Raw genomic sequence first — 15,767 nt, 5'->3', positions numbered from 1 at the left:
AACACAGCAACAACTGTGAACTTTATTAAGAAAAGAAGTGTTTGCCAGTTAAGCTGCCATCACTCATTGACTTCTCTTCTTCTTGTAGAAAAGCAGTTCTTTCATAATGGCTCTGCAAATCATGTCTTGCCAGGTAAATGTCGAATCACTGGCAGTGTATGCTCTCCTTGGAACTCTGGCAGCCCTACCATAGAAAGAGCTATATACACCTTTGCAAAATGCAAAGTAGGCAACACATCTTTCATTCAAGCAACAAAGTCTTCCTTGAGGCAGATGTCATGCTACACAAACAGCAAAACCACCTTTACATTAAGCTATCTTTTTATAATGACAGTTCCACAAAATGAAGTGCAATTTGTGAGGAGAAATATCCAAAAGATACCAGTTATGCATTCTCTTCATGTAACTGTGTAGCCAAGTCTTTTTTCTCAGGCCAGAGAGGTTGAGTTAAAATAAAACACAGCTTGATGATCTGTCTCCATGAAAATGCCCTGTTGCTAATGCATCTGCTTTTGCCTTCTTTCCTCTTTAATAGTCCTATGCAGTCCTATGCATTAGAAGTCAGAACAAGGCTTCCTCATTCGTCCGGAGTGAGAGTTATACTCAGTCCTCTAAGCAATTCACAATGAAGTCTATACACATCTCTGAAAAGAAGTCCTCCAGTCCTAAATAATCCAACCATCACAGAAGATATTTCCCTGTTTCTTCAACCCCAGAAGTTGACTTCTTTTTCATCTTCATATTTTAGCCACATGGCAAAATAACATTGTCACGGGCTACGTACAGTAGGATTTAATCTTTATTAGTAAACTTCAGTAGATTGCCCGAGGATTTTTAGTACTGTAGTAGGCTTCACATGCAGCTACATAAGCAGATTCTGGGAAGAAATCATCATGGTATTCTGCTAAAAACCTGAGAAGAAAGCAGACCAAAGAAAAGAATCAAACATGAAACATTTAAGATAAAAGCTATTTTCAAACCATTTTTTAAGCTCAGCAAAATCACAACCTAGAAATTAAAAATCATTACCCTTTGAAATACAGCATACAAAAGTCTTGCCCTATTTTTACAAATCTGACATAGTGAGAAACAGCCTTCTCCTCTCGTTCTCAAACCCAAATAGCACTAAAACATTTGCTCAAGCTCAATTAAAAAAAGAAGTCCAAAAGTTGAAACTACACTCAGAAAAGAATGTAAAGAACTTTCACAGAAAAAAAGTTAAATCTTTCTGTGACTTTCAGTCCCCTGCTCAGCACACAATCTTAATTTATGTCGAAACCAAGATTTCCAGTTAGCACTATATCAGTATTCTATACACATGCCCAGTAACCATTAAGTCAAACTCTATGGCTCTTAAAGACAGATAACACATCCTTTGCAAATCGAGTTCTCTTTCTTTGGTTTAGGACTAAAATTGAATTTAACCAGTGCTCCTGCTAACACCAGTAATGAACAGTCAAAATTACTACAATCATTTTGCTCTTTCTTTTGTATACAAAGATACCAGGTATTCAAATGGGAGCAAAAAGGGAAACAGTTTTTAAACCCTGAATAATCAAGTTGTACTTCAGAAAGAAGCATAGACATTCAAAAATGCCTAGATATCAAAGATATTATCTGAGTTAAAGCAGGAAGCGACGGCAACAAGAAACAATGTCATTTGCAGATTCAGTTTCTCTCAGGAATCATTGGATAGGTAGGTGACCACACTATTGGAAGTTAAAAAAAAATAAAAGTTTTACATAACAAATACTCCAGACATAGAAAGTCTAAATGAAAAAAAAAGTACAGGTGAATGCAATTAAACCCAGTGCTTCTCCAAACTTGCTCGTGGCTATACTGCTGAACTAGGCCTGTTCTTTGATCTTAAGAAAGCAATAGTTTTATGCCTGGTCTTGCTATGTTCAGTGTCTTTTCCAAACTGAACAATTCAATGATAGCACCTAAGAATACTGACAAGATTCTCTACATAAGGCAACCTAAATTTAGTCAGGAGTATATGAATCACTGGGAGTATAAACAGAAAGGCTACATTGCAAAATCACAGGTAAATGAAAAACAGTTGATTTTCCCCACACCTTACTTTAAGAAAACTACTATAAATGAGTACTGAAATTAAAGCAACTTAGAAGCTAATAATATAACTGAGTCGTCAACTGCTATGACCTGTGACTGTGGTTTGCTACTAATCACTTTCTGGGATGCATGGGGATGGTATGAAGTGAGTGTGATTAAGGCCTACAACTTAAAGAGACTTGAATCAAACTTCAAACATACTTAGATTGCACAAGATTAAAATGAGCCACAAATGGAATTAAGAATTTTTCATTAACACACATTAATGACTTCAAGAGATAAACAGTCAGTACAAACTACAAGGGCCGACCAAATTCTCAGTGTCACTGGCTAACATTCCATAAAACCAGTACCAAGGGCTAGATCATATGAGGCAGTATGCTTTAAAAGAATACCAACAAAGCAAAGGAGTCTGTAGAGGACATTGGGTAGCTGATAGTTCCATGAAATTTAAGGGCAACTAACGAGAAGCAGGGTCATTTTCTCTTTCAAATTTCCTGACTCTTGTTTAAGATCAGTCATAAATGCCAGTTCAGTGCAAGCAAACGTGACAACTGTTAAATACAAGACATTTTAGCTGAGATGCTTGTGTCACAGCTACAACTCCAACAAAAACAGTAAAACAGGCAGAATGCATGCAGCCAAATGTCCATCTCTGTTCTTAATGTAACAGTTGCAAAAAGCAAAATACCCAAGAGTTAGCAGGAACAAATTACTTTCTGCAGAGAAGTGGGAGGAAACAAGAAAAAGACCACAAGGTCAGCTTTTTCCCCAATCCCTTGTATATCTGTATACAAAGAGCCGTGGCACTTCTAAAGCTGCTTTCTATTCAAACTACATCGCAATGTAGAAAGCTGGCACAGAAATATTAAGTCTCATAAGACTCTTAGCTACTGGATATTTCACTAATGCTTTGCTCTTGGAAAAGCTGAAATAGCACAAAAATCAATTCCATCAGCCAAGATTTAAAAACAGAGGGAGCTGTACTTAGCAAGTAGAGGCAATGTTCAGTTATAGATCAGAAAGCACGTTGCTATTTAGCTATTCAGAAATTGTTTCATTATTTTTAACTTCAAAATCTGATAAATTCAGTTACATGTTGCACTACTGCATTTTTCATTTTTATCATGTTTACAGAGTTCATATGTGTACACCTACACAGTGAAACTGCTTGCAAGTAACTGAGTGTGGAGATGCAGAATCCACACAAACATCCCTTTTCCCTCCTCATGAGCATCCACAAAAAGGATATTTATGCTGTACACTCCTATTCAGAACACAGAGTCACCAGGACACAATGCAGCTTTTTCTCTCTCTCCCACAGGTTCCTAGAAGAGCAACACTTTAGAAAGGACTAGAGGGGATACAGCCAAGGGAAAAAAACCAAGAATTAATATGAGCTTTAAGAGCATCATCCTCATCTTGGCAGTGTCAACCCAGCCTATTCCCTAAACAGTCTGTGCACGAAGAACAACACTCTTCTAAACATCAGCTAACATCACATGAAGAAACTCAAGGATAGCATGAAAAGTGTGAAAATTGCGAAGAAAGAAAAACCTTAATAATTTTAAGGATAGCTTCAGCCATAAAGATAAAAGAGGAGAGGATTAAAAAGTTTCCAGGAAGGTGACATCTTACACACTTTTGCTACAGCTCTGAGTTCTAGAAGGTAAGCAGATGAGTGTGTCAGCTAGATGCTGTTTGAAAGGCAACTGCAATGAGCCACAAATTCAAAAAGAATTTTCTTAAAGCGCATAATGGGTCCTAACTCTGTGAGTCACCTAATCAAAAGAAATGTCATTTACAGATTAAGCTGCTATTTCCTCTCCAAAACTACTACTCAATTGCAGGATTTGAAAACTAAAAATTTAGTTTCACAGAAAAGCATATGCCACCACGTGCCCCTCACCCCCTCCAGCTGATAGGCATATCTCCATCAGAAGGCTGTTCAGGACAAAAGCTTGCCATAGCTCATCATAACCCCAATGCAGGTAACAGAGCAAGTCAAGTGAAAAGTTTCAGATGTTTATTCAGACATCCAGTATCTCAGGAACCATGTCAAGAGAACCAACAGGCTTGTTTTGTTGACTTGGACTCATCACTCAACCACATCCAGAAACACAGATCATCTTCCTTGACCTTTGAAGGACAAGTGCAGAGAACTCTCAAGATGCCAAGCATGATATTACAGGTAATCAGACTTAGTAAATAAAAGTGGTAACTTCTAGTAGACCTTTAGGGAAAAAAGTCCTACAAGACAAGAGCCCTCATCTGGTCTTGAGGATGAAGATCCATTTTGGCAAGGCCAACATAGATCCCAGAATCAATTCCTAGAGCCGCCTTCTAAAAAAGCTACCATAACACTTAGAATATTTGGGGCAACCTCCCACTTCAGATCCATGACAAAACCTCTGCTATCATGATCAGGAATATACTCCTCATTCAAATATAGATACACCTGACGATCTGGTAAGCAGAAGGAAGGAAGCAATCCAAGCAGTGCAATTTCAGAAGTTATTTTTGGCAAAGCAATCAAACCTTAGTCAAGAACAGTAAACACATAAGGGCAAATTCTGCAGTCCAACCAGACAACAAAAGCCTAAGGAAAAGAACCTGCACAATGCCAGGTACTCATTGGCTAACAAGCTTTCAATATGAAGGTGCATAAAGCCTGAAAGGATTCAAAATGGCAGTTACCTTTCTAACGATTCAATGAATAATAATGCACTAAAATAAGGCATATACATTCACTGTGCAAGCAGAACTCCTTAATTTCAAAGTGCTTCAAAGCTTAAAAAAAATATGAAAGTTCCTTTATCTTTTTGAGACCAAAATTAAGAGGCACGTATAAAAGCCCTAATCAATGTAAGGAACAGTAGCAGAATTGCATTCTTTGTGACCTTTCAAAAACTAATTTTTAATTGGTAGCCATCTTGCAACTTCACTAAGTCACAAGAAGCAGGAACTCTGTCACAAGCAACTTCACCTAAACAAAGATTTTTCTTCTATTCCATTCACCATGTGCAATGTCTCATTTTTTCATTCTCAGAAAGCCACTAATAATCTCCCATTAATTGCACATTAGCACAGACTAGTGGACATAATTCACTATTGCACTTCCATAGAATAAAATTATTACACTCAAAAAACATTGTGCCATCAAAATCAGAGACCTGTTAATTTCCTAAGGCTACTTCAGACAACGTGTCATCTTCCTCTATAAACATTTTATTATCACAGCTCTCCAATTTGGTCACATTCTGATTTGGTTTCCTTCTCATAAAACACTCAATGGTATCAGAATACTTTTCTAGCCTCAGAGCAGTGGGGCACAGATACAAGCAGGCTGTAAAAAATAAGGAAAAAATGAGACCTAAAAAGAAAGAGACAACATACAGGATATACTGAGTTTGTAATACCAGTACTGTTTCATTTAAAAAACATAACTTAAAAACCTTCAACCATTAAGAATTTAGTTCTCTGAAATACTTCATATTGGCCACATTTGGAAACATGTATCAGAAATTTTAAAAGCATTATTTTAGAAATATTTAATAATTTACTCATTCTTCTGTATTTCATAAAGTCAGAATACCTATGGCTTTCCAAAGTGCTGTACCGTTTTGCTTTTTTTTTTCTAAAACAAATTACATTGATAGGTAGCACCTCAATGGAGATGGGTCCTGCTATTCTAAAAACAGACATGTGATACTCTCCTAATTTTTAAGTATTTCCTATTGGTCAACAGTCCTGAGAAGTGACCTCTCAGATCACTAAACAGTTTTCTGAGTCAAAGCTGTGTTCACAACAATGGAAATAGCAAAACAAAATCTGGCACCTTTTGGCTTATCACTTCTAATCATTTAACCTTAACCTCTGGAAGCATGCTATGCACCTCATGATAAAGAAGATTCATAAAATACAGAGCACACAGCATTTTATTAACATGGAATTGGTGAAAAGGCAAGACTCTATCTCAAAAACTATTAACAGGAAGGAAAATCTAATCAGGGATCTTTTACTAGTAAGATTACCCATTAGCAGGCACCAGTTACTGTGTTAATTTCCACTGCTTGCTCCTGAAGACTAAACTCAAATTGTAAGTGAAGTTCACCAAAGCCAGCTGGTGAGTTTGTCACTAATGTCCATTTCAGACTGTTACAGTTCTGCAAGTATTGAAGAGCTAAAGAATTTGAAGTGAAGACTAGTTTAAGAAACTGATTTTCTTTACTTCTGCAAACTGTCATGGAGAAATCAACTTTCCTGTTCTCAATGAAGAAATTTTCATTATGCATACTTGCAGCAAGCTGCACTAAGCACTCAGGGTACAGCATATACTTAGTATGAAACACAAAAATATGTATTTCACACACCTCTTAAAAATACATGTTGTCTGGGAAACTGAGATCAATCTTCTCTAGCAGCCATCTGAGGACATGGGTGGAATATATTACCCATGCAGCATCTCAAACTGAATTTAATTCATCTATCAAGTACTGAGCAAATGCAATAAAACAATCTTCTAGACAAAATGTTATATTAACTAAGTCTCAATTCCTCAGCTCACGAGATTGATAGTACAAATGTTAAATGAAACTGTAGATTTTGAGCCATAAAAATCATAATAGAAAATTAAATCACTATGTAAGTCAGAACTAAATCAGTTGTGTACCACATTAAAGTTTTATTCAAAATACATAAACTACTAATGCTTGGACTACTCTACCTAGAATTCAAAGAAGATTCAGAACGTTTTATTAATGCGAACAGACAGGTTCAGTCCTTTGTCTGTGATTAGAAAAACAAAGAAAAAGAGAGTAGTTTGGAGCTTGCCACTTAAAAAGCAATTTACTGAAAGAAATTAGGCAGTCTTAAGTAAACTGGCTGCTATCCTCTAATGCATACAGACGGCGCTGGACATACCTTTTAAAAGGTAAACCAGAATAGAACTCTTGGAAAATATTTTTAATAAACATCTATTAATCCTTTCATTCCCAAAACAGAAAAGACAGAATGTGAAAATCAAAGAACCAGTACAAGATTTCACCTCAGCCTCAAGTTTTCTCTTGTGATAGAAACAGATAACATTGAAGTATTTCTGTGATAGAAATCAAGTCTGAACAAGTTTCTAGGAAATGTAATGTTTTACCACTTTCAATGACAAATAGGACAAAGAGAAATAACCAAATGAAAGATAATCTGAAGTCCCATGAATACATGTTGAGATAAAATAAAATAAAAACAAACAGGAGAATTTCCATTGGTTTCTATGTTTCTTATTTGAACACACAGTAGCAAATCTGGTAAGGAAACTAGTCTAAGAAAAATACTTGTGACAAAGCTCAGTAAGATCAAATGCATCCTACAGCAGTAACTTCAATCTGGAAGCTTTTTCAGGAAGGCTCTCAATTCAGTTCTAAGAGAAGCACAGAAATTATTTCAGCACAGAACAGAATCAGCAAAATAAACATGACACTGGCTTAGAAAACACTTAAAAGCACACAGCCCTCAAATATTTTGTTGCACCAGATATACAATATCCATACTATGCTTGCCCTGGGGGACTCATTTTGGTTTAGTTGTAATCTGGTCTTGAGGACTGAATGCTCCCTAGTACTGGAGCACATTTCTAGTCAAGTGTTTTCCAAAAGAAATCCACTTTGTGTACTCAGAGCGCTCTGCAACACAACACAAGGCATGGTTAAGTGGGAACTACAGAGATATTTGCTTCAAAAGCACAGTTCTGACCTAAACATGCTGATGTAGAAGCAACATCTATTTTTTCTTTTTTATTTCTATTTATAGATGTCTACACATTTCAAGATGGTCACATGAACAAATAAGACACATATGGATATTACTAGTACAATTTCCCATCTAATCACCTCCCTGCTTGTATGGGGGGTGAGGGACATTTCCTCCTTCCCTCTATTTCACTCCACCACAGTTCATCCATAGAACAATATGAAGATACTGCATTTGAGATGCTGAAAAGACCTGCACTGACCAAAGAAAAATCTGAAAGAATCTGGACACAAGGTCAAATAAACTGATTTGATCCACAGTGAACTAAGTACCCTAAATAATATCCACTCCAAGCAAAAACAGCTTTCCAACAATAAGCACTAATGCTGTCCTGTTTAACTTAAAGGTATTTTGAATACTAATAAAGATCTGACAAAAGATATTTAAAAGGGAATCAGTAAAACTTAAAAATTAAATGCGTCAAGAGAAATATTTTGTATCAAGTAATCTTAAAACATTTGAGACACTTTTTAGTTTCAATAAGCTATCAAAGTAAAAGCATATCAAAGCCTTCACCTCCCTGATCTCTAACAGGACTTGTGATATGTTAGTGCCACGTTATGTTACTTTTCAGTATATGGCTACTTCAAAGTCTTTGACCAAAATTAAGTTAGGACTTTGACATTTGTTCCAGGTATTTACCATTTACAAGACTTTCTTCAGTAAGCTTTCCTTGGCAAATCTATTTTCCACTGTATTGATACTGCACAATACAATGCCACACTAGATAGCTAACTACCACTACAATGTCATGCAGAGATATTAACTGGAGTACCTAACAAACAAACCTGACTGTAACGCAGGCATGACCATACTGATTCCAGCCATGGACCTAACATGGTCAGAAAGAGTTTGGGTTCTCTACAAGCCACTGCATTGTGTGAGAGAGAAACCTTTCTGTTTAATGCTCACTTAGGACAGACTTTTCTTTAAAAAAAACCAAAAAAACCTACTATAATTAAAAGCCTGTTTTAGACCCCAAGTTTCTCCTCCTGCTAATATTGATAAAATAAAGCTCTCACTTTCAAAACTAACAATGCAGTTTGTAATTTTTCATAAAACATACTTCTTAACCAATTCAGATTTGTCAAGCTATATATCCTCACATATAAACTTTTATACTTCAGTTCTCTAGTCCTGTGCTTAACAAAACTTTAAATAGGAACTTCAGGATCCCTTCAATTTGAATTACAAAATAAAAACACCTTACATTAATATTTATTAATTATTATATCTTAATTTTTTCATATGCCTGGTCTTACAGAATGTTAACATCTTATTTTATAAGCCCTTTTTCATTTCAGGACCCTTAGATCTATGTAGCAATGCAAACAGTGCTGTGATACATAGTGTCACATTACCTCAGAAACATTTCAAAGTGTTTCACTAAAGCCTTCAGGTTTTTGTCAGGAAAGCACATCTTCCCCAATATTTCTGGTAGCTTCACTGTAAGTAAGAGAAATTATGTTTACATGTGGTCTCTTAAAAGCACCTTGTAACTATTTTTATCCACTATACAGAAAATATAAAAATTTCTGCTCCCTGCAGCATCCACTTTTCTCTGTAAGTTATTCAGTGATCTTTTTAAAGCCTTACTAAAGAGAAACATGCAGAAAGTGAACGCTACATGGTTTAAAGATTTTTGGTAGCACATTGGAAGTAATGCTTCTTTACTGTCATTAAATAAAGGCTTACATAGCCAGTAAGAGCAAGTATATCAGCAAATTAAGAGCTTTAAACAGATTAAAATGTCCACTGATCCACAAATAAAACTTAATATGATAAAGCAGACAGAAAATCACATAGATATGGCCACTGAAAAAACTAAGCAAAACCAAACCCAAACAAAGCAATTTTGATTCAGCATAGAGTTTTGCATCAATTTACCAAACATTCGTAGCAAATGCTGAGATCCGTAGATATAGGAGGGAGGTGGTGGTTGATCACTTGGTGGATAATTCTCTGGCATCAATTTCCAGGACAAAACCTAAGCATAAGACATTACAATGTTGGTTATGAAATCTTTATAGCGCCATAAATAATTTAGTCTGTGCAGAACTTCAACTTCAAGGATTAAATAAGTAACACAGACAAAACCTTTTCTCACATAGCCTTACTCTGAGGTCAACAAAACCTTTAATCATTGAATCTAGGACAGAAAGATAAAAATCCATTACCTCATTCAATTCGTTGTTTCTTCTACCTTCAAAGCCAGTAAAAACTGCACTCCCCTCTTTGCTAGGAGTCAAAGTTATAGGTGAAGATGATCCACTATGGACAGGAGTTTCTTCAGAAGGGAAGGAAAAACAAAACAAAATAAATAAATAAATTTTATCTGCTTTAGGGAACTATAAGCCATTAAACATAACTAAAGCTGCTGTTAAGATGTTTTATGTCTTAAATACTGGAATTCAATAAATGCTGTCCTAAAGCAGGCTCAGAGAAAAGCATTTCCTTGAATTCTGTTGAGAAACACCGTACCAGAGCACTGAGAACACTGTTTTGTGTTTCTCCCTTTGGTATCAGTTTCAGAGATAAATAATCGATACAAAAAGTAATTAATTCATACTTCCACCATTCCGTTCACAGCCCAGATGACATTAAATAAAAAGATCAAGACTTAAAATTTAAAAGAGCAAAGCCTACTTTTCTCCAGGTGCAAGAAGAGCTTTGGCATGGAAGCTGGAGTCTCCAGATGCCGCCGTTTAGGCTGCGGGGAAGCGCTGCTTTCTGACAACCTGTCACAGTTGGAGCTGTGGCGCGTTGAACGCCTCAGCGACTGCAGGATCTCAGGCTCGGCCTTCCGCCGCTTCGGCGTGGCGGGCTCTCCCGTGGCAGGCTGGCTGTCGGTCGACTGAGGGGTAGGGGGATTCAACAGAGGAGGACTTGGGGAAAGCTCCTCCTGATTTCTAGGGAACAAAGGCAGCTTTAGGGAAATGAAGAGATCAAGACTCTTCCACCAGAAGAGATCCTTCTAGTTTCACAGATATTGTTAAATACTCGTTCAAATTAAACAGTCTCCTCCCAAAAACTACCAAAGTGATGAGGCCTCCCTTTAAATACTATTTTCCAGAAGCATATTTATTTTCAAATTTAAAAGTTAATTAACAACAATTTACATTTCAACATAATCTTTTTTCCCCTAAAGTTGCAGCCTAGCTCTATACCTGTCAGTACAAATCCCTTTTGAAGTTAACTAGATACCAATTCAGAACCTGAATTCAGGCAAGTAATTCACAGAAATGTTCAACATTTTTATCAAGACAATTTTTAAGTCAAAGTCTGTGAGAAACCATCCTATTGCGAACACACAGCCACATTCTATTGCATTTTCCTCATGAAATAAGCAGTATTAGACTCCATACACTCAACCCACCTATTAGTATTTGTTGAGTTTTCCTTGATGGGAAGAAAGAATTTTGATGAAGTCACTTTCTTAAATTGAGCTTGTTCATAAGGATAGAGCAAAATTAATGGAAGTGTGAAGTCAAAGGTTATCCTCAGTCCATCCACCATCTCTTTGCACAGCTCAACACTACAAGGGAAAAAGAACAATTATGAATTCCAAAGTTCATGTCAAAATTTTCCAGTGTAATTGGAGGAAATTTCGCCTTAATACAGAAGATTAACATCTTAGCTACAATATGCTTGCTGACTTCATCACTAAGTAACGATGAGTGATTAAAAGCCTACTTAAAGAGACAGCGATTGCTGTTGGTAACTTCAGACAAATACAAATTCTAAAAGTCTGCTTAATAAGGTCAAAGAAAATTATACAATTGTTCTGTTGTATTAGTATTTACTGGTTTAATAAAATCTACTTTACTGTAAAGAGTATTTCACATAAGAACTCTTCTGGTTTTTTCAACTTTACTAGGCTCAAAAGGGGCACCTGCCAGAAAAAGTACTAAATAGATTGAATATCTGTGTAAAACACATGCAGAACTTGATCTACGGCCGCTAAGACACAATTAAAGCTGTGCTTAAGAGAGAACCTGTGAACCAACAAAACCAGGTACCTTTGCATTGCAGATCAGTTTCCAGTGGCCTGTTCTTGGTAGACAAGGTACTACACTTAGAGGCTACTATGAATTCCAGTTTTGGGCTTGTGTAAAAGACTCACTGTGCTAGGTGGTGAGTAAACGTGCTGTTACAAACTAACCAAGAACACTTGAGTCCAGCCAACTTCCAACACCTCTCATCTCTACTAAGGTATTAATATTTAATAGCTCAAATTCATTTATGTGTATATTAAACACAGATCTGATTCTACCGCAATGACCTATGCTAGAAATTCCTTACCTCCTATCACCATTCCACACCATCGGCTGAAACTACTGTATTTTTAAATTAAACAAAAACACACACTATATATAAATTGGATAAGGGGACCAACACACACAGAAATTCTACCACATCCAAGAAGGTCAATTATCTTTTGTGTTAGACCAGTAAGGGCTGAATCTCTCCTACTTAACGGATCACTGAAATTATACATGCTTTCCTTATTAAAGCATTTTACTTCTTTATAGAGGAAGCCACTTAAACACACACCTTTAAAAATCATGTGTGTTCGTATTTCTGATGTCTCATTTAAGTTCATGTTTGGGATATTACATTACAAAGGAAAGCACCACTAATCAGTCAAATAATAAATGATATAAGGTAAACCAAGATACTCACATAGACCAAAATATTGCAAGAAATAGCATAATCACACACTTGGTATAGAAAATGGTAACACAAGTGAAGAGAATCTTTAACACATGAGAAAACAAACAAACCCCCCAAAAAACCCACACTGCAAAGATACAGTGTTAACACACTGTATTCATAGCATGGTAGAGGAATATAGAGCTCAGCTGACAAAACAGCAACTAAGACAATCAATTTTAATAAACAGAAGAGGAGAATTTAAGATGTCAGTTAAAAAATTTACCTGCACTTGCAGTTGTCTAGAAGTGTTTGTATAAAATGTTTATCCTTTATAAAATTTGAACCTGTTCAGTTTTATTCAATCAGAGAATTCTTGTGTCAGGCATTCTCTTAGGGCTCACAAAAACTTACATGATGACAGATGCTTTTGCATAATGACCTCTCAGACTATAGATTATTCTCTCTCACTGATAAACAAATTGCCAGTGCTACTGTACTATAGGTATCTGTCAAATATTTTAAGCTCCATAAATAGATATACATCACAGTATAAGCTTCCAGAAATGAACAGCCATAAAAACAGAACACAGAATGCAAGGTCATTCTTCTTGTGTCAACAGTGCTAGACTAAAGATTACTTACTTCTTCTCTGGAGGCACGTAGTGAAGATTCATATTAGCATGGGGAGTCATTTGATGGTGCCGAGATCTTTCATTGGCTGAAAAAGCAGCATTAATAGCAAAATGTTTCACATATGACTCCAGGATGGTTATGATGTTTGTCTGACAAGGAAGCTTCACTAGCTGAAAAAGACACAAATAAAAACAATAAGTATTCCAAGTTAAAACAGGAGCTTGTAATGTACTAAATAGTTTAATAAGCCTCTACTGCATAAATTTGTTTCATGAGTGAATAAGCTGAACCCTTAAACTGCATTTATCAATTCTTTACAAACATGTGAAAAACAAAAATATGGTCAGGTTTACAAGCTTACTACATTTCCAGCTTTAAAAAACAACCTGTACTCTAAACCAAAACTGAGCACTGAAATGTTATATTCTTAAATATGACAACTCAGTGTTTTACCTATAGAGAAGTCTTCTTACATTCTTTTTATTCTTCTTCATACTGTTCAAAAAACTAGTTGTTATACACAAGAACTACTTGTGATGCCCTCCTCAACCCGTCATGCACATTTATTTCATAGTTTACATTTCATACCCGTTTTCTTCTATTAATATAGTAACAGTCTTCCTCAAGCTTCTTTTTCAAAACTTCAGGAATTTCTATGCTTATTGCTCTCTCTTCCATGTCCCTTTTTGTGTGAGTGTCTTGTTCTTCTTTCTATAACAGACCAGTGCAAGGAAAAAAACTATACCGGTTGTGCTTATGAATATTGATGAAAAAGAACATCAGTAGTCAGGACACAACATATTAACCAAGTTTTGTCCTGCAAAACTAAAATATATATAGTAAATATTGACGTGGATAGTAGTAGCTTTACTGTAAGCAATTTAACAACACTGTTTTGTAGTAATATGTGGATTCATTATTTAAAAATTTTTTTTAATGAAGTGTTAATTTAAGTATTTAATACAAAAGAACAAACAAGATGTTAGGTTTTTGCTGCTTCAGATTACCCACACTGTAGGAGTGAAGATTTCACAAATTTTTCAGACCAACTGTTTACACTGCACCTTCTTTTCAACAGTGTAGGGAAAATAATGTTTTTTTCCCTGAAGTCAGTCTTCTACATTTTAATTCAGAAACCAGAATTGACAAGTCTGTTTCACAGTAAAATATAAATGTCAGAAAGATGCTACTCCTATTAGGATTTGTCCAATATGCATAGACCAGCAAAATCTTACACTCACAAATCTGGACAATCTAATTTGCTACAGTTTCTCCACTTAAGCCTTATGTGTGTAAAGAGAGGAAAAGAAACAAACATGCATTTTTAGATTAATACCAAAGAATTCTACAAGAATATTACATATTCTATAATTTTCAAAAACTCAACCACATTAAGCACCAGGAGTAAGAAAATTAAGCTTTGAATTCCAGCTAAATAACCAACTGTGGCCTATAGTTCATCTACTTCTGTTTTTTCCAGAGTTTCAAATACATATGTTTACATACTAGTAAGGTAAGGAGCTCACAAACATACCATTTCTGTTCTTTCTTCTATGTCACTTTCTTCACTTTTTATTTCTTCATCTGTCCCTTCATCACTATCATCTGAAGAAGAACTACTTATAGCTGTGTAAAAGAAATTTCAAATATTTATCTCACATTATTACATTGCAGAGGTTAAGACCAAACAATTTCAGGCCTTGTTGCAAAAAAGCCTCAACCCAAGACAAAAGAAAAACAATCAACAACAAAACAAAACAAAAAAACAAGCCAAACAAATAATAAACCCAAAAATAAAAATTATAACTACCTTGCTATATCTATGGAGGATGAATAATTCTAATTGATTTAATCACACAAGAATTATTTACAGCACACTATAAACTTTTAAAATATGTAAGACAAAGAGTTTACTGGAAGTATTCTTGCATCTTCTCTAATTCAAAAACAATCAATTTTCAAAGCTTCCTACACTTGCTCAAATCTTTTCAATTTTTACTGGGCTTTGGTTCTGAAGAAGGGATGAATGTATTAATCATTCAATCAGAAGGTCTGGATCTGTGTAGTAACAGCTGCCAGAACACGAGTTAAGTGCCTGCCAGTGTTCCTGCTTGTTTTCAAGCTACAAAGAAAAAAAGCTATGAAGTGCAAGAGCTGGCTTGAGAGTGAAATCAGCCAGCCAGGTGACAAGAAACAGACTTTTGTGCCAGGTAGACTGGGGAAAAAAAAAAAATCTTATTGCCCCCTAAAATAGGTAGCAACACTAGCAGGCCGAGTGTCTTTTTTTCTAACACCAAACAAAACTGAAAGCTTCTTGCACCTAGGAAATACCACACTAAACAAAGCAGCATTAAGCTCTGAAATCACCAATCAGAATAGTTGAGTGGAAGTGACACAAGGAAAACCTTTGGAACACAAGAAGAAAGGAGGTATATGAACAGATTATTAGCACGAGACGATAGTGCTCACTTCTCGTATGACTGCCTCTGTGTATTTCAAATAGGACTGTGATACTCCTGTGTCATCCTAATAGCAAGTTACAGCATGCACTGTACCCCCAGCTCAAAAAGCGACAGGCAACATGCCAGTTATCAAAG

At 35.8% G+C, this 15,767-nt stretch overlaps 1 protein-coding gene across 1 annotated transcript in view; it reads right to left on the bottom strand.

The window, feature by feature from the left end:
• Window positions 1-481: 481 nt before the first annotated feature.
• The window catches only part of MSL3 (male-specific lethal 3 homolog (Drosophila)), a 52,588-nt gene continuing 37,302 nt past the window's right edge, over window positions 482-15,767 (bottom strand). The window contains exons 6-15 of the mRNA XM_010008801.1: window positions 15,502-15,505; window positions 14,705-14,796; window positions 13,759-13,881; window positions 13,180-13,340; window positions 11,258-11,416; window positions 10,528-10,790; window positions 10,059-10,168; window positions 9,769-9,868; window positions 9,243-9,327; window positions 482-912 (exon numbers count right to left, since the gene is read on the bottom strand). Coding sequence (XP_010007103.1) covers window positions 813-912; window positions 9,243-9,327; window positions 9,769-9,868; window positions 10,059-10,168; window positions 10,528-10,790; window positions 11,258-11,416; window positions 13,180-13,340; window positions 13,759-13,881; window positions 14,705-14,796; window positions 15,502-15,505 — 1,197 coding nt within the window. The 3' untranslated portion in view covers window positions 482-812. The remainder of the gene's footprint in view (window positions 913-9,242; window positions 9,328-9,768; window positions 9,869-10,058; window positions 10,169-10,527; window positions 10,791-11,257; window positions 11,417-13,179; window positions 13,341-13,758; window positions 13,882-14,704; window positions 14,797-15,501; window positions 15,506-15,767) is intronic.

This window comes from Chaetura pelagica, unplaced genomic scaffold, assembly GCF_000747805.2.
Source record: "Chaetura pelagica isolate M959 unplaced genomic scaffold, ChaPel_1.0 scaffold512, whole genome shotgun sequence".
In the NCBI taxonomy this organism is placed as follows: Eukaryota; Metazoa; Chordata; class Aves; order Apodiformes; family Apodidae; genus Chaetura; species Chaetura pelagica.
Note: the sequence above shows the minus strand (reverse complement) of the source record. Positions and strands in the feature narration are given on the sequence as shown.